This window comes from Protopterus annectens, chromosome 10.part0 (assembly GCF_019279795.1).
Source record: "Protopterus annectens isolate FY-2018-M chromosome 10.part0, PAN1.0, whole genome shotgun sequence".
NCBI classification, from domain to species: domain Eukaryota; kingdom Metazoa; phylum Chordata; order Ceratodontiformes; family Protopteridae; genus Protopterus; species Protopterus annectens.
In genome coordinates, this window is record NC_056744.1 from 52,456,358 (window position 1) to 52,484,181 (window position 27,824).

A 27,824-nucleotide genomic window follows, 5' to 3' on the forward strand; every position below is an offset into this window, starting at 1 on the left:
ATTTTGGAGTCCCTTTATCCTTTTGGTGAGGAACTTTTGGGGTCTCTCCAACTGCTGCAGATGTCGGGTGAGATACATCCCGAATGGGGCATTGTACTCGATCATTGGTCTGATAAGTGAAGAGTACAGGGGAACAATAACCTCACTAGATCTGTATGTGAATCCCTTCATGATCAGGTGGGCAATGTAGAAGGTCTTTCTAACCACTTTAGCAATGTGAGTGTCAAAAGAAAGGCCACTGTCAACCTGGGTCCCCAGGTCCCTGATAACCTCTTCTGTGCTTAGTGGATTGCCACCTATATGGTAGCTTGGGGTTACCTTGTTTTTCCCGAAGGGTATGACTATACATTTTTTGGTGTTTAACTTCAGGCCATGGCTCTGGCACCAGCTATCTGTTTCTGTGAGTCCCTTCTGAAGGATATCCGTGTCTGATGCACTTTCCACTATGGCGCCCAGTTTGCAGTCGTCTGCAAACTTTGTCAGCCAAAGTCCTCCTATGTTGGCCTGTACTTCTGAGAAGTTGATGCCAAACAATACGGGGCCAAGGACCGAGCCCTGTGGGACACCACTTGTGACCGGCTTGGAGTCTGACACAGCGCCAGCAACTCTAACCCTGTGGGTTCTGTCCTTAAGCCAGTTTGCAACCCATCTTGTGACATATGGGTTTACATTTAAGCTGGTAAGTTTTTCTACAATACCCGAGTGGGGTATTGAAAGCCTTTTCAAGGTCAAGGTAGGCTGTATGGACTGCCTTTCCCTCATCAATGGCCTTGGTGACTGTTTCAAAGAAGTCGACCAAGTTCAAAAGGCATGATCTTCCCTTGACAAAGCCAAACTGGGTCGGGTCCAATGTCTGCAAGTCCCCTATATCTTTGTTTATGAGCTCCATTATGATCCTCTCCATAGCTTTGCAGACTAGACTTGTTAAGCTTATGGGGCGGTAATTACCAGGGTCCATAGAGGCGCCTTTGTGGAGTGGGACAACAGTTGCCGTCACGCCACTCCTTGGGCACGTATCCTGTGGTAAGGCTGAGATTAAACAGCTGCCTTATGTGCGGGTTTAATTCCTCATTTAGCTCGTGTAGCACACAGCCGGGGACACCATCCGGTCCCATTGATGCTGTGTTTTTAGCTTTAGAGAGAGCAGCTTTCACCTGCATTTGAGATGTCCGGGAGGCTACACTCGGCTGGGATAGTTATCTCTCCTTTAGGGGAGAGGGGTGAAGTTTGCACTGAACCTGTCTGCCAGTATGTTGGCAATGTCTGTGGGTTCAGTGATTTTTGTATCATTTTGGACTAATTCTGAGCATATCTGGGAGTTTCCACCCAGGTTCCTAACATAGCTGAAAAAGGCCTTATGATTGTCCTTTGAATCCATGGCAATTTTCTCTCAAAATTGGCCTTAGTTGATTTTATGAGTGCTCGTATTTTTTTACTAATAATGATCAGGGTGACTTCCCTTTTATGGATTTTGTTCTATCATGTAATAGCTTTCTCCTCTTATTGTAAAGTTTGTTAATGGCTGGGGTCCACCAGACTGGACGTTGCCCTTTGTGGAAAGAGTCTTGGTTTTATTTGGGATTGCCTGATCCATGCAGTCCTGGAGGTGTTCATAGAAGGCATTTGTAAGGGCTTCCGCAGCTTGGGTTGTGGTTTCCACTGGCTCAGGGGCCTTGAAGGATACCACACCAGTCTTGAGTAGTGTGAAGTTTGCTTTAGAGAAGTTCTTCACTATGGTCTCTTTTGTTTGGGGTGGGGCGGGATGTGGATTTCCAGTGAGATTAGTTTATGATCAGATCTCACCAATGAGGGATATACTTCCGGTGTGGAGCATTTTGTCCCCATGTTTGTGACAATGAGATCTAGTATATTTTCTCCTCTCGTGGGAACAGTGACTAGCTGTTCCATGGCATTTGAATTTATGAACTCCAGGAACCGTTGGGCTAGAAAGTTAGGGCTTGAGTAATGTTCCCAGTCTATATTCGGGTAGTTGAAGTCACCCAATATGATGGTGTTTGGAGATACATTTATACCCTCCAGTGTCTTCAGGTAGGCTGTGTGGGGTTCCTGAGTTTGAGAGGGTGGCCTATAGCATGCTACAATTTGTAGAGCAGTTTTGCCTATGGTTAGTTGCACCTGGATGGTTTCCGAAGCTTGGTGCGTTGCCACCAACCTGGAGGTGTGGGTATCCTTTATGAATATGGATACACCGCTACCTCTTGTGGTGTGGTCCGGGTTTTGGGGCCGAACGCATGATATGAGGTAAAACCTAATAGTGCCGGGTGCTCTCAGGAGCCTTGAACCAGGTTTCAGTTACAGCACAGACATCGATGTTCTCCATACTGAGAAGGGCCTCGAGTGCGTGCATTTTGAGATTTAGACTTCTGGCATTGAGCAGCATTACCCTCAGTTTCTTCCCATTTTTGTTTTCTAGGGTGGTAGGTTTAGAATTTGAGCCTTGCCTAAAAAAGGCACTATGGGGTGGCAAGAGCCTTAGCCAATATCCGGAATCCCAGGGGTGACAGGTGCAAGCCGTCCCTCGCGAAGCAGCGTGGCTTGTCAAGCATGTCATCCCAGGCAGACAGACACTGGATCCCCTTTGAATGACACCAGACATTAAGCCAATTGTTAAAGCTGATCATCTTGTCTCTATATTGTGGCATCATTCTTGGTGAAGGAAGGATACTGCTCAGGGTTAGGGTCACACCTGCCTGGGCTACATAATCAGAGAGCTCCTCTATGTCTCTTTTCATGTAGTCCAGGGAGGTACGTCTCAGGTCGTTCACACCAGCATGGACAATGACTGTGTCATATTTGTACTTGCCGTGGAGTGACCCGAGTGCTTGTGTTATGTGGCGGATTCTAGCGCCCGATAGGCAGCTTACTGTGACCCTCTCCTTGTTCAGCCTGGTGAGTGGGACGTCAGTGTGTCTGACTATGGAGTCACCTATGACAAGTATGTTTGGTGTTGTATTTGGCCTTAAGGACTGTGACTGCTTTGCACACTGCTTTTGTGGTTTATGTGTTGCTTGTGGGGTGTCTTGAGGTAGCAGTTGTTTGGGTGTCTGCTTTGGAGGCCTCTGCTGTTTAGGTAAATTTTTACTCAGAGCCTCCGAGTATGTCTTTGTGTGTTTATGTGTTTGATTAAGTGGAGTGGTAGCATTATGTGAGGCTGGTTTTGTGGTGTGTGTAGTTGCCTTCTCCTCCTGTCTGGTCTTGCCAGTCCTGAGTTGAGAGAGCTCAGCCTCCAGTTTGGCTAAATAGCTGCATCTCTCGCAAGTATTTGTGTTATGTGGGAGGAGGAGAGGGTTGTCTGTGTACATGAGGCAGTTATAACATTGCCTCAAGATTCCCAGATTCACCAGCTGGACCGGAGAGAAGATTGACAACTGACCTTTGGACATGCTAGAATAATATTGGGAATTCCTTAATTGAAAACAAGGGCCAGTGGGGAGTGAGGGTGTAGTGCTTTTAATTTTTAGTGCTGACTTATATAATTGCTTTAGTGAGCAAGTGCCAGGTAACTTGAGTGCAATGTGTTACAAGTAACTAAATGCAAAACGACAAACAGTAACTTTCTTTCAAGTGAAACAAGGAAATAAGTACAGTAAGCAATGCAGATATCACTAGTGATCCACAGAAGCTGAGAAGTTGCGTATTAGGTGGAATTAGCTTCCAGGAAATAACAAGCAAACAAACAACAAGCATATAAACAAAGCTAGATTCAGCAGGCCTGGATCTAGTCTATGCTAGAGCAAACAAGGTGAACCAATTTCAGTAAGATACAGTTCAAATATTCAGGCACTATAAACCTTTAACCAGAAATTCCCAGCTCAGAAGGGCAGAGTCCAGCCTCTTCTCCCACAAGAGTGCAGACCACGAACCTTCTTAATGTAAAATAACTGGCCTGAAGCCCAAGTGCCTAAACCAGAACTAATACACTTGGACACTGGGCTCTCAATCAGCAGTTCCCAACTTAGAAGGATGAAAGCTACCTGTCCTGCCACCACAGTGCTTGCCACAAACCTTCCTAATGTAAAACAACTGGTCTGAAGCCCAAGTGCTTAATCCAAAAGACTTGAATGATAGCTACACTTTAATCAAGTTACAACCAAGCAGTAATAAATACCATTGAATACTTTAGAGAATGTCTGGATTAGTGCTCAAGTTACACAAACAAAGCTAGATCCAGCAGGCCCGAATCCAGTCTATGCCACAGCAAACAAGGCACACCAACTTCAGTAAGAAACAGTTCAGATATGCATGCACTATAAGCCTTTAACCAGAAATTCCCAGCTCAGAAGGGCAGAGTCCAGCCTCTCCTCCCACAAGAGTGCAGACCACGAACCCTCAATGTAAAATAACTGGCTTGAAAGCCCAAGTGCTTAAACCAGAATTAATACACTTTTAGAATAACAGACACTGAGCCCTCAATCAGCAGTTCTCAACCTAGAAGGATGTAAGCTACCTGTTCTGCCACAACAGTGCAGACCACAAACCCTCTCAGTGCAAAACAACTAACTGGTCCGAAGCCCAAGTGTTTAAACCAAAAGGCTTAGAATGAGTTACACCAAGCAGTAATAAATACAATTGAGTATTTTAAGATGATGCAAAAGTAAAAAGAAGTAGGTAAAAACACAAGTACAGTAAAAGCAGATGAAAATTTTTTTTTTTTTTTTTTCCTGAACAAGTGCTGAGATCAAAGAAACAGATTTGAGTGCTGAAACTAGAAAACTGGCTAGTTATAAGAAAAAAAACAAGCTAGAAGGCTTCCCTCAAACACAGAAGGGCTTGGGGGCTCAGAAGCCTACAAATAGTCTGTACCACTTAACAAGAAAGGCAGGAAATAAGCTTAATTTTTTTTTTTTTCTATTTCCCAGATGCTCTCTTTGTACACAGTAGGAGTGCCTGAAATCAGAATATGATCTCACTGCACTCAGTTGAGTGAGCAAATGAGATGGGCCCAGAGGCAGGCTGAGGGGCGGGCAGTTTCAATGCCACTAAGATTCCTTCAACACTCAAATTAAATACTGTATTTTTAAAAAAAAAAAAAGAGCAGATAAAGGTACTTAAATTCTCTTATACGTCCAGTTGAATATAACCAAGTTCTTAGCTGGCCAAGCTGAAGTTTTAAAGCAGGAATTATTTCACATGCACCAGTTTAAATATGCAAGGACAGGAAATCAAAGAATGTGGCTACCCCCACACCTGTAATTACTAGCAAATAACAAAATTCAGCCAACACTAGCTTCAGTTCAAGTTACTGAAGAGCAGAATAACTTCAGATAAAAATTCCTTCAACACTCAAATTAAATACTGTATTTTTAAAAAAAAAGAGCAGATAAAGGTACTTAAATTCTCTTATACGTCCAGTTGAATATAACCAAGTTCTTAGCTGGCCAAGCTGAAGTTTTAAAGCAGGAATTATTTCACATGCACCAGTTTAAATATGCAAGGACAGGAAATCAAAGAATGTGGCTACCCCACACCTGTAATTACTAGCAAATAACAAAATTCAGCCAACACTAGCTTCAGTTCAAGTTACTGAAGAGCAGAATAACTTCAGATAAAAATTCCTTCAACACTCAAATTAAATACTGTATTTTTAAAAAAAAAAGAGCAGATAAAGGTACTTAAATTCTCTTATACGTCCAGTTGAATATAACCAAGTTCTTAGCTGGCCAAGCTGAAGTTTTAAAGCAGGAATTATTTCACATGCACCAGTTTAAATATGCAAGGACAGGAAATCAAAGAATGTGGCTACCCCCACACCTGTAATTACTAGCAAATAACAAAATTCAGCCAACACTAGCTTCAGTTCAAGTTACTGAAGAGCAGAATAACTTCAGATAAAAATTCCTTCAACACTCAAATTAAATACTGTATTTTTTTAAAAAAAAAGAGCAGATAAAGGTACTTAAATTCTCTTATACATCCAGTTGAATATAACCAAGTTCTTAGCTGGCCAAGCTGAAGTAGAGTGAATTTTCTCTGAAAATCAAATGCCTGTCAATTTTCTGACTTCGGTGTTCAATGATTTGCCAGTGATTTGACAGAAAACTGCAATTTTATGAAAAACAGACAAAAAATCTGGACTTTCTGAAAAATCTCTACTGTTGAGAGATATGGATAGGAGTCTTGAACCAACACCCATCAATCATTTTCATTTGTGTGCCAAAGCCATTACAGCAGTGTTTTGCAGAGAGGTGAGAAAAGCCTTAAATTTGACTGGTATGTTTATTTTATTTGACATTTGTTGACTGGGAAAGTCCAACTGGATTACAAGCCCATTTTCAGTGGAGGCCTGGGGAGAAAAGCTCCAAGAGAGCATTTTTTTTTTTTTTTTTGCAAAACATAGTTTTAAGGACAGACTTTTGACATACAATTTCCATAGAAGAGACTTTGACATACATATTAACTAACAGATAGGATACATTCGTTCTCGTCAATATAATAAATTTTAGAAGATATTCCTAAGTTTAGGATTCCTGTGATAGAGTTACTATCAGAGTAAAAGCAGAGAAACGTAGAATAAGGCTCTGAGAGAGCAGATGATGCTCGCTATAGTTGAGAAGGATAACAAATTGATTCACTATATGTCTTTGCCTGGTTTTAGTTGAGAAGGATACCAAAATGATTTACAATACGTCTTCTCCTGGTTTTAGCTGCTTATGGAGAGCTCAACATTGCTGAGGTAGTTTTCCCTAACTCCTGGAGAGATGGGATGAGCAGTAGATTAACAGTCCTAAGTGGGTATAGTACTATGATTGGTTGGCTTAGCAGAGTTACTTAAGTTAGGTGAAGTGTTCTAATGAGACATTAGCCAGGGGGGATACAGGAGCACAGCTGATTATTCAAAAAGTGAGTTTTAATAAGTTTCTTGAACTGTGATGGGGATTTGTTGTCAGTTATGTGGGCAGGAAGGGAGTTCCAGGTTTTTTCTATACAGTGGCTGTAGACAGACTTACCAGCTTCATTGTTCTATTTGGGTACTTTGAGGAGGTTTTGTGTGCTAGACCTCAAGGGCTTGGCAGTTGCATAGGGTTGCAAACGATTTTGCAGGGCTGGGGTGATTTCAGAGTTATGAATTACTTTGTGGGCTAGTGATAGTTGATTGAGTTGAAGTAGTAGTGGTAGTTCTAGCCAGTTGAGTTTTTTTTAGGCATTCACAGTGATGTGTTCTGATGGGAGAGGTTGTAACAAATTTGGCTGTCTTATTATAACAACTATCAGGTTTGTTTAGGTCAGATTTGTGGAGATTTGTAAGCACGGGGGAGGCATAAAGTAGGGTGGATAGTAGGTGAGTCCCTGCTATTGTAGTTTTGGAGTGGTCAGTGAGGAATTTTTTATTGCGATACAGTAGGCCAAGTTTTGTATGTACTTTTTTATGGTTATAAAAATATGTAGGTAAAATCTAAGATGATTATCTATTTCAACCCCTAATAGTTTGGTATGATTTGTGGGGGTGATTGTGGTCTTGTTAAAGGAGGAGATGAAGAAAGAATCAGTGGGAGGTGTGGCTCTGAGGGAGCTAAAGAGTACTAGCTTTGTTTTACTTGGGTTCAGAATGAGCCTTTGGTTTGTAATCCAAGTTTCTGCCAGGGAAAAGCATTCTTGTGTTAGGGAGTGAAGGATGTCAACTGATTTGGCTGCACATATTATGGTGGTATCATCTGCATATTGCACTACTGAGGCTTTAGGAATACTGTTTGGGAGCTGATTGGTGAAGAGGGTAAAAAGAAGTGGCCCCAGGATGGAGCCTTGGGGTACTCCTAGGGAGACTGGTAGGGAGGGGGAGAGTTGGTTTTGCCACACAACAGCTTATTTCCTTCCCTCTAGGTAGTTTTTGAACCAGGAGATGGCAGGGGTGGTAAGGTTTAGAGTTGCTATTGAAAGGAAGAGTTTATTGTGGTTAATCATATTGAATGTTTAGTTTTGAACAAATCAAGGAAGGTGGCAGATACAAGGAGTCCATTGTTTCTGTGAGTATTGACAATGTTGGTGGAGTGCGGTGAGGGTGCTGTGGAAGTGTCTAAAGCCATGTTGTTGTGTTGCTTTTAGATTATTTTCTAGGAGATATTTCATTAGTTGCTTGTGTATTACCCCTCTCTAAAATTTCAGATAAAGGGGGTAGAATGGCTATAGGGCGGTAGTTACTGAGTTCCAGGGAGGTTCCCTCTTTATGTAGAGGGATGATATGTGATATTTTCCATAGCTTGGGTACTATACACTCAGAGATGGACCTGTTAATTACGATGGAGACAGAATATGACATGGCTTCTGCAGCCAGGTGGAGGTATTCAGCGGGTAATTTACCTGCAGCTAGAGACGTTGGTTTGACCTTGTGGAGTAGTTTTTCAATGGATTTGGTTGGTTCTGGGTGGAAGCTGAACTTGAGGCAATTGTTAGTTGGGGGTGTGGGGTGGATTTGCAGGGATGTGGATGTTGTCATACGGTTGGTTGTTTGCAAGGGTCTGGATGGTTTCCATAAAGTACTTATTAAACTGTGTGGGGATGTCTTCTTGGTTATCATCTATTTTTGGGGTTGGGGTAGTTGTTTTACCTGGTTGTAGAATAGAGTTAATTGCTGCCCAGAATTTTTGTGGGTTGTTCCTGTGCTTATCCTGTAACTTTTGGTAGCAAGATGTTTTGTCTGTTTTGGTGAGTTTTTTGGCTTTGTTATGTAGTTCAACATATATTTGTTTGTTCAAATGGGCTTTAGGTAGTTGGTCCAGGCTTTGTTTCTTTTTTATGAGGAGGGATTTTGTGTCTAGGGCTAACCAGGGGGTATATTTAGTTTTAATTCTTGTTGTTCTGGAGGGGGCATGATGATTAAGGGTGTTTAAGAAGGTAGTATTGAAATATAGTACAGCTTCATCAAGAGGTAGGTGTTTTTTGGGGGGGTCCAGTTGCACATTTTTAGGTTGTTTAATAACGTTGAAGCAGTTAAAGTGTTTTTTGTTTCTTATTAGGCGTGTAGCTATTTGGGTCAGGTGTGGTGATTTTGATCCGAGTAAGAATGTGGCTTGGTAACTACTTGGTGTCTGGTAGACACCCTGCTAGGGATATCAGTATGGGGTGGGATACGAGTATCCAATCTAGAGTGGATTGATGTTTAGTTCTCTTGTCTGTTCTTGTGGGGGGAAGTGATGAGTTGGGTTAGGCCATGTAGGTTAATATGGGAGAGTGGCTTATGACTGGAACAGTTTTGCCAGTCAGTATTAAAGGTCTCCTAATACTATGCTTTCCTGGGGGAGGGAGTTAGATATCCATTCTAGGAGTTTTTCTGTAATGGGGATATTGTTGCCTGGAGGGATGTAGCACCCTATGATGTTGATGCGTTTATTACCATTAAGTTTTAGTTTTGTTAGAGTGAGTTCAACTTTATGAGGTCTAGGGTTATGTCTACTTTCTCAAGGATGATGTGAGATTTATACACTATAGCAACACCCCCTTGTTTTACCTATTCTATCACTACAAATTATATTGTAACCTGGTGGAGTGATTTCATTGTTGTGGTTGCCTGGTTTAAGCCAAGTCTCTGTTAGTACGACTATCTCAGGTTGATAAAAGGAGAGTAGTGCATGAAGGTTGTGGACTTTGTTTAGTATACTTAACATTTACATTTAAAATGAGGAGCGTGGATTTGCCTCGGTGGAGTAGGGCATCATTCAGGTTGAGGGTTGGGGCTCCTAGATTTTCTGGGACTGGGTTTGGGTGTATATCACCGCAGCTAATGAGTTAGGTTCTGAGGTAAAAATAGAGTTTGAGTAGTTTGTTTAGGGTCTTAAATTTCTTTATAGTTGTTTGAGACTGGTAGTGTGATGGCTGAGATCTGTGTACATAGTGGTGAATAAAGGTTTGGTAGTGATGTAGGACTAGTTGAGTAAAAGGGTGTGTTGTAATAATGTCAGTGGAAGTAGTTTTTCTTGGTATATGGATAAAATTAAGTTGTTTTTGGTGGTTGGTGATAGAAGTTAGCAGTGGGAGTGTGGATACACCTAGGAGCAATTGTAAGAGGTGTATGTATGTGGGTTTGGGTAGTTTGGGCATGGTTTGGTAGGTTTGGTCATGAGTGAGCAATCTGCTTGGGATGGGGTGGGTGTGGTGGATGATGAGAGGTGTTGTTTGTGACTGCAAGGTAGTTAGATGGAAGACTGTGCTTTACAGGATGTGGAATAGTGGAAGAGAAGTAAATGGGTACAGGGGTGGGGCAGATTCAGTGATTGGTGGTTAGTATGATGGGCGTGGCTAAGTTCAGTTGAAATGTAGCACTAGTGGGGTGGGTGGGAAATAGAAGCAGGGAGAGGAGCAGAGTGAGCCTGAGCACAGCTGGGCTAACACTAACTCCAATTATATCAATGGGCTTACTTGTTTCTTTTCTTTGTACACCAAATGTATCGTTCCACTTGTTTCTGTTTACACCAAATGTGTCTGTTTGGCTGTATTGTACTAGTTTAATTTACTTATACTGATGCAGTCACACTGAAAAAGGTCTGGAGAAGCTTCCTCACCACAAGCAGGCCAAAAGATAACTTTCAAAAGGGTGCCGCTCAAGGAGACCCACTAATATAGACTAGTTAATGTGCATGGGGGAGGAGGGAGATACAAAATGGGGGAAGGTATAACCAGAAAAAGCAGGTAGAGATCTGGCCCGCCCCCTCACAGAAGACTGCAAAGAAAAGTAATCAGCATAAGAAGTGGAAGCCTTGGAGCTGTAATGTAAGTGTAAGCAAGGAAGAGGTCGAAGCAGGAAATTAGGAGTATAAGCAGTTAGTTGCAGAAACACTACTTTAAGGCCTTGGTGTGCAAGTAATACAAAGGAAGGCAAATCTATCTGGGGGACAAAATACGCCAAGTAAATGGTACTTGCCTTACTTTACAAGTATTCAGTGTGGAGGCAGATAAGGAGAAACTAGACCATTGCAGTGGTTTTATCAGGCAATGTTGCAGTTGCTGGGGGGGGGGGGGACATGAGCTGCGATGATGCAGGTAGACCAAGTGTGCTATGCAGACTTGTCTGGTAGGTATCGTTATTAAATAGTGTTATTCTTGGCTTGCAATAACTGTAGGGAGAAACCGGACCATAGTAGTGGTTTTATCTGGCAATGTTACAGTTGCGGGGGGGGGGGGCGAGCTGCGATGATGCAGGTAGACCAAGTGCGCTATGCAGATTTGTCTGGTAGGTATCCTTATTAAAAAGTGTTATTCTTGGCTTGCAATAACTAAAGGGAGAAACCGTAGCAGTTGTGTGGGTTGCTGTGTTTGTGGAAGGTGGAGGTGTGCCTTTGTAAGTGTGGTGCGAATGTTATGCATTATGAAATGGAGAGATTAAGAGTAAATTTTTGCTCAGTGAAGTCCCTAGCAATTTCATCACTGCTTGATTCAGACATATACATTCCCTTGTGCTTGTCAGTACTACGTTTGAGTGCATTGTTCTGGAGTGTGGTATCACTGTTACAGCTGCTGGTACTCTTTCAATACAAGTATATGCTTCTCCGGGAGTCTGTTGCTGAGAGGATGAGAAACACACTACAAGTATACAACTAAGACAAACTACATAAAGCAATAGTAAGAAAGTATTAGGTCACATCGGAGGCTTGGGAGGTCATTGTTAAGAAACTGAGAACTGTTATAAAATGTATCATTAAATACCACAAGTTCATGTTATACTATAAGAGAATAACTATGTACAGATAACCATGTCAGCAGCCAAAATGCATTACAAGTTGAATATTTTACTGTGCACATTTTAAAAAATGGATAGACTAGCCTAAACTCTGGACTGATGAGTTTGCTCTTTTTTTTTTTTTTTTTTTTTTTTTTTATTCTTGGGAAATGCTATTCAGAAGTGAAGAGACATACAAGGGAACAGTTTTAGTGGCACACCAGGCTATTTTTTATGTCTATTGTCATGCAAAGCTGATTAAATAGTTGAATCTAGCAAAGCTGGAAATGTGAGACTGTAGCCCACTGAAGGAGGGGAGATGGGAGGAGTAACCTGGCCAGGAACTGAAACTTGCAAAACTGCTCCTTGTGAAAAGTCTTTTTTATCTCAGTAATTTGTTGACACTTTTGCAAGTTTCTTTCAGTGAATGTGTAGTACATCAGTAGGAACAACATTTGTAAAACTCAGCGCATACCAGTCAATGACACATGAGCTGCAAACTCTCAAACTTGGCAGTTTTTTTCAGGAGTTCCATTCTAAGTGAATGGAAGTCTAGTCTGACAACAAATGGTAGGGCTATTTGTCCTCACAGTCTGCATTATGGGACAGATTTAGCTTTCCAAAGGAATCACCATGTCTGCCCCCATGAGGGCAGACGAGTAAAAACAAAATAAAATTAGGAATGAGTACATATTTTGCTGAAGGCAGCTTGGGAGGTGTAGTAAATCATGGCAAGATAAAAAATATATGTTTTCTTCATCATTTGCCCGTAGTGGTCCTTTAAGGCTATCTTATAGTCAGACTTCACAGGAGCATGCCATGCACGAAACCTAGCCTCCAACTCTCATTGCTTCTGCTCAAGCAATGGTCCTAGGCTAAGCAAAAGACCCTTTTGCCACTTCTTGAGTTGGGCATATTCAGCTGCTGTCTACTTTAGACAGATGAGGCAGGCCTCAACCCTTTCCCATGTTCATTGTGCTTCACACATCTTACTGTTCACCCAAGCAACAGAGACAGTGCTATTGTGGGCCTTGTCCCAGGATCAAGGAACTGCAGAAAACCTGGAAAACTTCAGCTTCTCGGGCATCAACAGTACAAAGTTTTCAACAACAAGCTTCATAATCAAGATCTAAACTCTGCAGCAGAGCAGAACTGGGTGGGTAGTGACTGGCATACTATTCACAGCTGCAAATGTGATGCTAATGGGATTATGACAGGCAGGAGGGACAAGCACTCTTCAAGTGCAATCATGAGAAGTTCTGTTAAGTCAGGATAACAAAAGTGGGAATCCTAGTTACCCACTGCAGAAATCTACCTAACTTAGATTAATAGTATAAAACCTGTAAACTGTAGTTAAGCAGCATTCTAAGCACAATACTGTCAACGACTTCCCATAAATTATGCAAACAGTTACAAAAATAATTTTTATGTCTTGCAACAAGTAGACAACAGCTAAAGGAATGTGAAATAATGGTTTAAACATTCTCCGAGTAGAAAACGTAGAGCTCTAACTTGAAAGAGTAATGAGGTAATATTGTACCTGATGTTAGAACACAGTCTACTTCTCGTGTGCTGTACAAGCTGTTGTGAAATTCCTGTTGAACAACTTCTAGTTTCTTGTCATAGCAAGGAGCAATTATCAGGTGATATATGCTATCTGGGGAAAGCTTCTATTAAAAAAAAAAAAAAAAAAATCAGTTAAATACAAATATGACGAGTTCTTATTTTTAAACAAATAACATTCTGTGGACAATACCATACAATGCTCATCTTTGAGAAATAACTCAGCATTTTGTCTTTTTTTTTAACTATGCATCATGTTTAAAAGGAATGTTATTTGCACCTACTCAACTGGTTATAAATGTGGGAGGTTAGTTATACATGCAGGAATGATACCTCTCAACCTCTTAGTGCAAGAAGTTTGGACAAAGCCTGAAAAAAAAAACAGGGGGACAAAGGGCTAAAAATAGGGACAGACTTTAAAGACTGTTTTTCATACTTCTCAAGTGTACCTCATTACGAGGAACATACCTTATTTGGGGTCTTAAAACAGTTCATGTTCCTCGAAGTTCCACATTGAAAGGGTATGACACACATTCTGTGTTAAGAATGTTTTAACTGGTATCCATAGTAGAGAGGAATCATGTTAATTCATTAAAAGATCTTTTTTTATAAATAAAAACAGCATATTTTAACCATCCTATGACCTTCCTATTTGACGTTGTTAGTAAAGCTGTTAGTATGCATTTCACATTTTGCCCATTTGTTCCACATTGTGAGGGCTGGTGTTCCTCATTTTGAGGATGGAAGGTTGAGAGCTATGCTGTTTTTATAAACTTAGAAAGTTGTAGAGTAACAGGGTTTGTGTTAACATACTTTCTGATGGATTTTAAATCTGAAACTCATTCATGAATGGCTGCCCTAAAAGACAAAATACAGACTGGCGTGAGATATACCACTGATGCATTTTAGAAGCCCCCAGTCCTAAAAGATATACACACACACACACATATATATATATATATATATATATATATATATATATATATATATATATCAGCAAATACCCCTAGACTGCAGCAAAAAAGGTTAAAAGTCCATCCAATTCAAATATCCGATATAATAATTCCTCCACTCAAGTATAAATCCAAGAATACGAAATGTAATAAAAACTTTTTATTCGGAACACACAGACAGAACGTAAGCGCTTTCACGGATTCAACCGCTTCATCAGACGTAACAATTTCAAAACTGAGCAGCCATTATTTAACTTAATTTTCAAATGCTTAATTAGATAATTGTTATATCTCATTTAAAATGCCACTACATAAAAGTGCTCACGTATACATAATAAACCTTCATATTTCATGTTATAACTACATAAAATAACATTCTTAAATAAGTAAAAACTCCTAATGCTTTAATAATTTTAAAATATTTTAAAATAAGTATATATATTGTAACCAATTAATTATCTAAGATGTCTGGCTCTAAGGATAGGCTTAATAGATACCATATCATTTAAGCCATAGCCCCTGTGTGCACCTAGCCTAAATATCCATTCTAGCTCAGCACATTCTGTATCATTTGTAATATTCCCTAATCTTAAATTAATGTACTGAATATGTAATATTTGAAAATGAAATATGTGAGTTGGACCTTCCTTATTGATATGTTGTGCTAGTGCATTGTAATCTTCCTTCCTAGTTATGCTATAATAATGATCTCTAATGCGTTCTTTTAATGTGCAATTGGTTTTGCCCACATAAAACCGAAAACACTGTATACAGTAAGCTATGTATACTAAATTTTTAGAATTGCATGAGCCATTAACTCTAAGCTCCCATAACCGCCTAGTCTCAGGATGTCTATAATATCGTGACTCATCCACATATACACACTGTTTACAGTTATTGCATTTTCTCGTCCCATCGAATCTTGTTACTAAATTCATATCCCTCCTGGGACTCATTACTTTCCGATAACAAAATTGCTGTTTCAATGTCTTATTATTCCTATATACAAATCTTGGACTATCACCTAATAATTCCTTAGTTTTATCATCCACCATTAAGATGTTCCAACATTTCCCTATGGCTTCTTTTACTTTGTGGATATTATTACCATAAGGTATTACAATACTGAGGTCATGTTCTCTTTTTATAACATGTTGATTCTTCCTCAACACATTATTTGAAAAATATGGTCTGGCCTGCATTTTCCTTTGAGCAAGAACTTGTTTACAAATAGTGTCAATATTATTTGCCTCATAACCTCTAGATATAAAATCAGTTTTTAACCTTGATAACTCCTCAGTTAAAATATTGTCATCATAACATAACCTGGACAATCTATATGCTTGCCCTTTAACTATATTATTAAATATAATCGGGTTGTGCATACTGGTACGATGTAAGTAGGTAGGACAATAACAGGATTTCCTATATACACAAGTGGCAATTTTGCCTTGAACTATATTGATGGCAACATCCAAGTAATTGATGGAAGTATCTGACTTTTCCATCGTAAATTTAAGAAATTCACTTGAAGTATTCACTTGTATTAGAAATTCATTCAGATCTGCATCAGTGCCTTGCCAAAGCAAAAAAAAGATCATCCACAAAACGTCGATGAAATAATATATTGGGATGGTTCAATAAATTTTGTTTCTCCCATGCTACCATTATTAAATTGGCATAGGCATTAGCGCAGCTCGTACCCATTGCCACGCCCCTTTTTTGTCGATACAATTTGTCCTGAAACAAAAACAAATTATTATCTAATACAAGCTCCAATAAGAAACATATAAAGTCTGCCTTCAAAGTGTTCATTTTTCCATCTACCTCTAACAACCCTTTGAGTATAAGCAAACCTTTGTCATTAGGAATACTTGTGAATAATGTTTCTACATCTAATGTTACTAAGACTAAATCCAAAAATTTACCATAACCTTGTGTGAATGTATATAAATCTTGCAAAAATTGTTCTGCGTCTACAAGGACATGTCCATATAGGGATAGTTGCTGTTTCAATTGTTGATCTAAATAAATCGAAATACCTTCCGTGGCCCAGCCAGCTCCAGCAACTATTGGCCTAAATTTTGGTAGTGTTGGATGTTTGTGAATCTTGGGCAAGCCATGTAATTGTGGAATAATCGGGAACTCAACTGAAAAATTATATAAATCTCTAGTAACAATTTGTAAATTCAAGCATTCGACCAATGCCCTATTTATGTTCTCTAATACCACATAGACTTCATCAAATGCAAGTTCCTCATAAGCTTCAGTATTTAACATCTCACACATAGTGGCTACATAATATAAAGAATCCATAATTACCGTAGGCCCCCTTTATCTGCTGGCCTTATTACTATATTATGGTTGTTTCTAAGATCAGAAATGGCCTGTACTTCTAACTTATTCACATTAGATTCAAAAATTTATTGAAGGAGTCCCAGGAGAGATATGAATTTAGTAACAAGATTCGATGGGACGAGAAAATGCAATAACTGTAAACAGTGTGTATATGTGGATGAGTCACGACATTATAGACATCCTGAGACTAGGCGGTTATGGGAGCTTAGAGTTAATGGCTCATGCAATTCTAAAAATTTAGTATACATAGCTTACTGTATACAGTGTTTTCGGTTTTATGTGGGCAAAACCAATCGCACATTAAAAGAACGCATTAGAGATCATTATTATAGCATAGCTAGGAAGGAAGATTACAATGCACTAGCACAACATATCAATAAGGAAGGTCCAACTCACATATTTCATTTTCAAATATTACATATTCAGTACATTAATTTAAGATTAGGGAATATTACAAATGATACAGAATGTGCTGAGCTAGAATGGATATTTAGGCTAGGTGCACACAGGGGCTATGGCTTAAATGATATGGTATCTATTAAGCCTATCCTTAGAGCCAGACATCTTAGATAATTAATTGGTTACAATATATATACCTATTTTAAAATATTTTAAAATTATTAAAGCATTAGGAGTTTTTACTTATTTAAGAATGTTATTTTATGTAGTTATAACATGAAATATGAAGGTTTATTATGTATACGTGAGCACTTTTATGTAGTGGCATTTTAAATGAGATATAACAATTATCTAATTAAGCATTTGAAAATTAAGTTAAATAATGGCTGCTCAGTTTTGAAATTGTTACGTCTGATGAAGCGGTTGAATCCGTGAAAGCGCTTACGTTCTGTCTGTGTGTTCCGAATAAAAAGTTTTTATTACATTTCGTATTCTTGGATTTATGCTTGAGTGGAGGAATTATTATATCGGATATTTGAATTGGATGGACTTTTAAACTTTTTTGCTGCAGTCGAGGGGTATTTGCTGATATATTTTTTGGGCATTGTGTGTGGATATATATATATATATATATATATATATATATATATATATATATACACACACACACACACACACATATACATACACATATATACATACACGCGTACACACACACACACACTAGTGAAAAAGTAGACCAAAGTTAAAACTTTTCAGCACAAAGCTGCAATCCAGTTAGAATAGTTAAAAAATATATACATAATATAAAGTCCCATTAAGTATAATAACTTAAGGTGAATAAACATAATATATTCATACAATTTTCAGAATCTTGGAAAAGGAGAATTACATACAGTCCCAGTAATCAAGAAACTTAATACAAATTATGTACTATATTGCCTAATTGCATCATTAGATATTTTACTATTTTTTGCAATAATACCTGAAGAACTAAAAAACAAAACAAAAAAAAAGATATAAACAGAACTGGTTTGGCAAGACTACAATTTGTTTATATAAATGGGAGGTCAACTCAATAGGTTTGATTTCTTTTACAATATTTGACAGAGAAATACATGCATGTTTACAAACAAAATAATGTTTTACTTTTAGACAGATCTAGAAGTAGCATTTAATACCTTATATAGGAACACATTATGGGAGATGATGACCAATGGATATTCATGAGTGTTAATAAATGTATATACTTCTAATTGTGCCAAAGTATGAACACTTGCTACAGTCAGACTTAACATCCTCCCTACACAAAAAAAAATGTATGGGCAAGGTTGTACATCAGTGCCAATGCTATGTTTAATTTTCATGAATGAAATGACAAAAGGATGCACCATAAACAGAGAACAATGTGAATTGCCTGGTAATAAGATTTGCAGATAAATTTATTGTTAACACCACAGAGTTTAATTGTTAAAAAGGGGCAGAACTTTAAAATAAGTTCATCCAATTACAAATTAATAGTCTTTAATTCAAATGATTACGAACATAGAGTTCAAATGCATACAGTACAGATATAGGAAATACAATACCAAAAACACATTGGGCTAATATTTTTGAATGCCTGATAACTCTTAGAATATACACTTACATTTTAAATTGCACACAGAGAAACCTACTCACATTACTGATTTGACTGAGCCTACAGAGGATATGAAACAACCTCCATGTTTACAGCAATAAAATCAGAAGAATATGGTCTTGTGATATTGTATTTGTTACAGAGAGACGTAGAGCTAAGAAAAATTATCAGTTGCTGAGAAAAAGTTTTATATTTCTTTCTCATGAGGTTAAATTACCCAAATCTTCTGAAGTAATGTATTTAAAAGTAAAATTTAATATGATTAATGAAGAGACAACAGTTGACATAGGGCGCAACTGATTGGTTCTAGCTGATTACTGAAAGAAAAGCTGAGAACCGCTTTAAATGAGGTGTGTTCTGAGACACAGACAAAAAACTGTAATACAATATCAAGTACACAAAGAAAAAACACAATATAAATATATGAAAAGTAGCATTGAAAACCATATGTATGTTTAAGTGATTCTTACTTAGACCTCATTTAAAAATGCAAAAGAAACTTTGAAAAAAAGGGATGTGGAAATGATAAGAGAGTAAATTCTCCAGTCTATAAGCATGCCAATAATAACGCAAAATAGTAAGCATTATAATGTCTACTACAAAAACCGAAATATAAAACATCTGTATTTCAAAGAGACAACTTTACATAAATCCATTTTTCTAATATGGTGCCTGACATAAAAAATTGACACTTTATCTATATATGGAGCACAAAATTGGGGAGGTCTGCCATACATACGTTCTATAAGAATGCAAGAAATAAGAGAGAAAAATCAGAATTCAACAGTTTCAGAAGATTTTTGGTCTCGGCTTATAGGTAATAATTACAAGTTAATAAAGATGTATTACATGCCATAATATTTAATATAAATATTTACTATACGACTGTGGGCCTATCAAAGGCATTGTATAAACTGATCTATTAAGCTAAGAGAAAATATAGCTTCTAGAATAGCAGCCAACAACAAAACAACTACCAAAACAAGAAAGCTATATGGATAGGATCTTTTTAAGTATTACAAAACTTAAAATTCTGTACTTTTTCTATATAATACTTCAATAAAAGTCTATAATTACTGACAATTCAATGCATCATTAAAACTGTCAATTATAATAACCATTAGCAGATACAATAAAGTAAACTGCAAGAAAAGAAGTTTCCAGTCTCAGATCCAATGCTCTTAATGGTCAATAAAGCTAGTCTAGTGCTGGATGACACAGTGGGCCCAACTCAGATTTGTGCTGGGCCGAAAGAGGAATCTAGGACAGAATATTCCCAGAGTACCAATTGCCACTACCAAGCAAAACCAGAGAACTCAAGAAACTCCTCTACAGGTATAGATCAATCACAAGCATGCTGCCCACTCAATCAAGGGATGACCAGTGCTGACATCCCAGGATGCATACCAAAATAAGCTACCAAAACTGTACCTTGACACCAAAAAAAGCAGAGACCAAGTATGAGTATTTGACCCATTACTACTCAAGTCAGGTAACAACTGGGGACCCAAAGACAGTCTCACTGAAGATTTGCCTCCAGGAGGCTACAACCAATGTATTCCCCCTATATTTTTCACCTACTCCTCCTATTCTTCCTCCTGGTGGCTCTTGCACTAGCCATGGTTTCTGTGATGGGCGACCATGATGATTTCCTTATTGAGCACTCTAAAAAGCCACCCTTTTTGTTTATATATTTATTGACATTTGTTGACCAGGAAAGTCCACTGGACTTGAGACCCATTTTCAGTAGAGGCCCAGGGAGAAAAGCTCCAAGTTACATGAAAAGTATTACATGAATTTGTAAGGAAACAATTACTTATAAAGCAAGTGAAATAATACAGAAAACTATCTAAACAGCACATATGTTGTAAAAAGGCAAAATACAGTATGGAACATTAGCATGCAGGAAAATTATACAGTTAAAAATATTTAACAATACACCTCAATTTTTGGCGGGCTAGGAAAAGGGAAGGGGAAGGGGAAGTGTAGTGGGAAGGTAGAATTAGAGAGATAAACTTAAAGGTAGGATAGACATAGTTAGAATCTTACAGCTAGGTGGTGGGAATATGTAGATCATAGGTGACATGTATTTATTGGTAGTATTAAAAGTAGACAGTGACTGAAGAGAAAATGTGCTAATATAGTTGTACAGATGTGTGGACTAGGATACTAAAGATTAGGGGTAACTTGTATGGTGTAACAGTATGACATATACATAAGTATATTTGCTATGTGAAACAGTTTTGCTAGATTAAGGAGGCTGTGGATATGTGTTGCATGTGCAGCTGAGGTTACAAGTAAGATGTTGTTTTAGTTTTCTTTTAAAGGAGATTAAGTTGTCCAATTCTTTGTCCTTTGATAACTGTGAAAGTCCGACTGAGCCAGTGGCCCATTATCCGTAGTGGTCTGGGGAGAAAAGCTCCATAAAAGATTCAAAAACATTTAAACAGTAGTTGATGAATAATTATACAGAAGGGGAGAAAAGCCCCGCAACACATTAAATATTTTACTGGGAGCTGGGGAGAAAGGCTCCACACACAAATAAACATATATATTTTACAGTAGTTCATACGTAATTGTACATAAATCCACACAACAGATAAAAACACAGATTGAAATACACTTACAGAAACATTAATAGAATAAACTGTGATCAAGAATACAATATGTAGTGCACTTAGCAAGACATGCTTGCAGAAGGGGACAGCCTATGTCAAGTAAACTGATAGTTATTCAAAACATTGACTACATTTTTAATAATATATACAGTTGTAATAATATATATAGGTGAGAAATAGAGTATACTGCTATCAAAATAGACAGGAATAGAACAAGGTTAACAGTAATGAGCAGGAGGGAAAACGAAGGACAGAGAGAGTTGATTATTAGAAAGAGGAGAACGTTATGAAATGACACGAGACAGGAAAATAAACAGCAATAAGTGTTGGCTGAAGAGGTAGGACAGCATACATTAGTAATATGGTACCATTAAAGTGACAGCTTATTTTGATGTTAGGCCATTACTACCTGCTAAAATATGGAGGTGTTAGCGAATTTCGAGAGAGAAAAACAGTGAGTAAATGGTTATGCATCTGTTTTAAGGGTTGTGCATGTACAGTTCCAGGGGTCAGATAGATATTTTTTTAGACTGGTCCTGAAAATGGAAAGGTTGTCAGTATGTTTAAGGGATAAGGGGGTAGAGCTCTAGGAGTGGGCTACACAGCTGGAATAAAGAGGTTCCTGCTGACAGGTGCAGTCTGTAGGTAGCAAACAGCATCTTGTTTTTAGATCAAAGTGGCATAGTAGGGGTGTATGTGTACAATAAGTCTAGTAGGCCTTTGCTTTGTTCTGGCTTATAGGTTTTAAGAGACAATAGCTAGGCCACAAACGTCTATTGTCACCTTTAGATGGTTGGGTTAAAAAGTCAATACTCATGGCAATTCTTGGTGCCCTGCTATTCCCATGACCAATACAATCAACTTCACTGAGGATTCTGTCTCATGATCTGGAAGTCATAACATTTTAAAGCTTTGAATTGTTTAGGTACTAAACACAGCAGATGTCCCATGATTATCAGCATGGAGAGAAGAACTATGAATAGAAAAGATCAGATGGAATGGGAAGAACTATATGAATAGGAGAAAAGATCAGACTGGAATGGGACTGAGCACACCTTCCTAGTCCTTAACATGATTTTATGGTATGTGCAAGAAGCATGCCGGCTCCTAAGAGTAGAGATGAACAAAAAATTGCAACGTTTGGGACGGAAGAACATGAAATCCCAACAGTTAAATTACTGAAAAGGACACTCAATATCATATCAAGATGTTCCATTAACCACTCACAATGTGCAAGTAAATCCACAGCTAGGGACAGTATGAACCGAGACTACCATACGCATAAATAAAAATCTCTCATAACAACTCTGTCCACCTGGGTAAATGTCCAGATGGTTGCTCTCACACCAGAAATCTAATTACTGCTGACATACAAAGTGGAAGAAAAATTACTTAGCCTCATACATACAATCAAAGCACTGCACTTTTTTTCCTTTTTTAATTATCTTCCAATATCAGCCACAAATGTTAAAATCGCATATGCACATCAGGTGAAGACAGTATCGTAAGCAATTACTGCCATGTGCAGAACTATTTTGGGGGGAAAAATATCAATTCTTACCTGTTGTCTGGCAAAGTAATCCTTAACAAGGGAACCCATAATTTTCTGAGGTGATTTGGCAGTGCAGATATGTGGTGTTACAACACTACCAAGTACCTTTTCTGCATAACGGATCCAACCTGTGACAACACAAAAGGTAGTATGTACATTAACTACAACAAAAGGCTCATGTTTACATGCATTACTCGTACAGCACTACCTCTCAAAACAAAAATATCTGCTACTCTCATGAATACAATCTTCACTGCTGTCATTACAGTAATTAACTGAACACCTCAACATAGTGTAACACAAGAATGCAAATAAAGATTTCAAAACCTGAGCTGAAAATAAACCCTGAATAATGCTAAGCTACTTCTGCACAGTCTACAACAGTAGCCAAAACCAAAAGAATTGAATAAGAGAAAATAATAATGTGGGTTGACAACAGCAGATCACAAACATGTTAGCCTGAAAAGGCAACAAACTCTGTTAATAATAATGTAAAGTGGAAAAAATCGGAACCATAATGAAATCCCTCTCTCCTCTTCAAACTCAACCCAAAACAAAACCTACTGATGATCTGCAAATTTGTAAATGATCAGAGAACAAACAAGGAAAAAAAACAGGATGACTCCAGTGGTTAACAGACATTCTAGTGTGGGGGAAAAACAATATGCCCTATATGGTGAAAGGTTGTTGACAACTGGAGGTGATGATGTCCCTGTCCCTCCTCAACCCAATTAATATCTTTTGTCTCTCTCTGTGTCTCTCTCTCTCTCTCTCTCTCTCAATAGTTGGTTTCTTGGCCTCCTGCAGGACCCTAACCACATCCTCAGAAAAAAGATGCATGTGGAATCGAATTCCTATCACCCACAGTGTCAGCTGAAGAGTGGACAGGTAAGCATGGATGAGAATCTCTTGTCTTGTGTGAGTAGGTCCATCCTATGAGATGACTTCTGATGACTACCCTTGGCTAAATGCAAAAGAGGGAACCAATGCTCTCAACCAAAAGGTAGTCACCAACAAGATTTTGGAAGCATCCTGTAGTATTTTGAACAGGACTTTTGGAATAAGGGGAAAGAGTGAGAAAGCATAACAAAACATTACCCTTCCAAGAAAGACTGATGGCATCCAATTTCCAAACCAGAGTTCCTGGGACTCTGGCACAAAAACAGAGGAAGTTGTCTGTTCAGAGAGGAGGCAAAAAGAGCCAAGTGAGGAGTACCCCACTAGTGGACAATGTCCAGAAACACATCCCTGTGAAGCATCCATCCTTGGGACTGAGTTATGGACCTTTTCAGACAGTCTGCCACAATGTTTTGACCTGAGGGAATGTAAACTGCCTGAAGTGTCATTTGATAGTGAGTTCCCACACTAGAAGATAAGACCCTTGTCACCCCCCCCCCCCCCCGGTTTGTTGACATACCACATCACTGTGGTATTGTCTGGAAAAGTACAGTTTTGTACCTACCATAAATGTAGATGTCCGATAGGAATGCATCTGCAGTCCTTACAAATGGGTTGTCCTGTCGTCAGGCAGCCCTTCGGTCGGCCGGATTCCAAAGTCTGGGTCTGGCTTCGGCTGGTGTCGCACTTCACCCGTCATAGCTGCAGTTCTTCGGGTATAAAGGCATCAGCCGACGCCATTTTCCTCAGTGTTTCTTGCCCCAGATGCCAGGTGCCCTCTTGGATGGCTAAATTTGGATAAATGCCAATGTTTCCAAATAGAGAGCAAACACATAAAATGAGCATGTATGTACATATATACAAACAAATACACCATAATAGATCCCCCCCAAGTTAGCTAAAAGATGGCAAATACCCTAGGAGTACCACAGAGGGGAAGGTGGGAGGGTAATCCTGACTGCAGATGCATTCCTATCGGACATCTACATTTATGGTAGGTACAAAACTGTACTATGTCCTTCAAGGATGCATCTGCAGTCCTTACAAATGGGTAGAATACCATAGCCAAACTAGGGGAGGAGGAAAAAAGAGAGATTATGGTGTAGTTAGGATCCCTTGCAAAACAGCAGTGGCAAAACCTGCTCGAGATCTAGAGTATAAAGGTAAATTATAATGCTTGGCAAATGTATGCACGGAGGTCCAAGTAGCAGCCTCTATAATGTCCTTGGTAGCCACCCCTCGTAAGAAAGCTGTAGTAGTGGCTGTAGCCCTTGTGGAATGAGGCCTGATGTTCTCTGGAGTTTTCTTTCCATGGAAGGAGTAACAAAATCTAATGCAATTTCCTATCCACTTTGAGATTGTCTGTTTTGAAATTGCTTTTCCTTCCCTTCCTGTTGCATATGCTACCAGAAGCTGGTCAGTTTTTCTATTGCACTTGGTTCTGTCCAGGTAGTAGCGTAATTGTCTGTGCACATCCAAGGTATGCAACAGTCTTTCTCCCCTGTTCTGTGGGTTGGGGAAGAATGTAGGTAGGTGGATAGCCTGGTTTAAAGACACTCTGGATACAACCTTAGGCATAAATGTAGGATTTGTTCTCATGGACACACTGTCTTGATGGAAGATCAGGAAGGGTTGCACTGCCATTAATGCCTGTAGTTCAGAAACCCTTCTTGCTGAGGTGATTGCCAGCAGGAAAGCAGTCTTCCAGGATAAGTATTGTAATTCTGCTCTTGCTGCTGGTTCGAAAGGAGGTAGTGTCAATTTTTCTAGCACAAAGTTCAAATCCCATGCTGGCAATGGTGGTTTCCTAGGAGGTTTTATATTTTTAATTCCTCTCAGAAACTGCCTGAGCAGAGGATGTGAGAAGACAGGAGGATCCAAGCTGTATTCTGCCGAAATAGCTGATGCATGTATCTTGATGGAAGAGTAGGACAGGCCTGTATGGAAGAGCTCTGCTAAGTACTCCAGGATGTTGGCCATGTTTACCAGTGACACATCTTTTCCCTTTGCAGTACTCCAAATGAGATATCTTTTCCATTTTGCTGCATAATTCTTTCTTGTTGAGGGTCTGCGAGCCTCCAGGATAATGTCTGTAACCCTTTGGGATAAATTTGGGCTAATCGCTCTTAGGTAATGTTCCAGGCAGTCAGCTGCAGAGTTTTCAGGTTTGGATGCAGGATGTTGTAGTTGTTCTGTGTTAACAGCAATGGGATCAGGGGTAGTGCCCACATTTGTTCCCGAGCCATGCTCCTCAGTAATGGGTACCAATGTTGTCTTGGCCAGTTTGGAGCTATCAGAATGATCCTTGTACGTTCCTCTTTGATCTTCAATAGCACCTTGTGCATCAAAGGAAGTGGTGGGAATGCATATGCTGTCAGGTTTTTCCAACTGAAAGATAGGGAGTCCACCTTCCAAGCAAGTGGGTGGTACGTCCTTGTGCAGAATTTCTTTAGCTGGTGATTGAGTGGGGATGCAAATAAGTCTATTTGTGGTAGTCCCCATTTTCTTGTGATGGCTTTGAAGATGTCCGGGTGCAGCATCCATTCGTGGGCATCCGTGGTAGTTCTGCTTAACATGTCTGCTAGAATGTTTTCTTTTCCCGGTACAAAAATTGCTTGTAACTGAATGTTGTAGCTCAGAGCCACATTCCATAGGTCCAGTGCCATCCGGCATAAAGGGTATGAATGTGTGCCCCCCTGTTTGTTGATGTACTACATAACTGTGGTGTTGTCTGTCCTTATCATCAACTGTCCTTCTTGGAGAAATGGTCTGAATGTCTGAATTGCCAATTTTACTGCCAGCATTTCCTTTAGATTTATGTGCAGGTGCAGCTGATCTTGAGTCCATAAGCCTTGTATGCACTTGTCCAGCATGTGGGCCCCCCAACCGAGGTCTGAGGCGTCCGTTGTGATGGTTTGGCTTGGTTGAATGCTGTGGAAGGGCAATCCTGTGTTTGATTGACAGGCCTGAGCCCACCATAGGAACTCTTGCTTCAGGCATGGTATTAGTGGAATTTTGGTTTCTAGGCTGTGTTTGTGTTGAGACCATAAGTTCTTCAGGTACCACTGTAGCTTTCTCATATGTAGTCTGGCATGAGGGACCAGAATTATGCAGGATGCCATGAAGCCTAGGGCTTGCAGAACTTTTCTTGCTGTCAGATGGTTCTGCTTTGTTAATGCCAAGAAGTAGAGAGGAAGTTGTTCTTGCTTTTCTACAGTTAGGAATGCCATCTGTTTTGTTGTGTCCAGCTCTGCACCCAAAAGGTTATTCTTTGGGATGGTATCAGCCTTGACTTTTTTATATTGACTGTATATCCCAGGGCTTGTAGCAAGTAAATGACTCTTTGTAAGTCTTCTGTTAGCTTGTTTTTGTTGTCCGCTTGTATCAGGCAGTCGTCCAGGTAGGGATAAATTTGGATTCCCTGAAGTCTGCAATGAGCGATTACTGATGCCAGGCATTTCGTGAACACTCTGGGCGCAGTAGATAAGCCAAAGGGCAATGCTGAGAATTGATAATGCTCTGATCCTGCAAGAAATATGAGGTATCTTCTGCAATTTGGTCGTATGGGGACGTGCAGGCATGCCTCCTTGAGATCTAGAGTTACCAGCCAAGACTCCTTGCCCAACATGGGAAGAAGCTGCTGTAGAGTCAGCATTTTGAATTTTGGAACAATGAGAAATGTGTTTAAAGCGGACAGGTCGAGAATAGGCCTCCATTTTTTCTCTTTTCTTGGTACCAGGAAGAGCCTGGAGTAAAATCCCTTTCCTTGTTCCATAGATGGTACCTTTTCCACAGCTCTCATTCTTAGTAATTGAGCTATTTGTTTTAGAGATTCTGCCTTTTGATTTGGTGGTAGGTTTGGCATTCCTCTTTTTCCTGGTAGAGTATGGAAATAAAACCTGTAACCTTGGTCTATAGTTTGCAAAATCCACTTGTCCCTTGTGATGTAATGCCAGCTCTTTGAAAATAAGGCTAGCTTTCCGCCTAAGGGTGCTGCTAGTTGTTCCCTGGTAGGTGGTGCCAGAGCCAAGTCACTGTGATTGTCCTGTTGCAGTGGTGGTGGCTGCGTCTGTGCCTCGCTGGTTGTTGCCCTGCCACTGGCGTCCCCTGTAGGCACCCCTGGGTTGATTTCTGCCTCTTGAACGCCTATTCCTGCCTCTCTGTGCTTTAGAGGAGT

The 27,824-nt window shown here is 39.4% G+C and overlaps 1 protein-coding gene across 1 annotated transcript in view; it reads right to left on the reverse strand.

Annotated features, from left to right (window-relative positions):
* The window catches only part of NARF (nuclear prelamin A recognition factor), a 700,547-nt gene that overhangs the window by 249,995 nt on the left and 422,728 nt on the right, over positions 1-27,824 (reverse strand). The window contains exons 7-8 of the mRNA XM_044085012.1: positions 22,760-22,878; positions 13,209-13,338 (exon numbers count right to left, since the gene is read on the reverse strand). Of these exons, the coding sequence (XP_043940947.1) occupies positions 13,209-13,338; positions 22,760-22,878 (249 nt within the window). The remainder of the gene's footprint in view (positions 1-13,208; positions 13,339-22,759; positions 22,879-27,824) is intronic.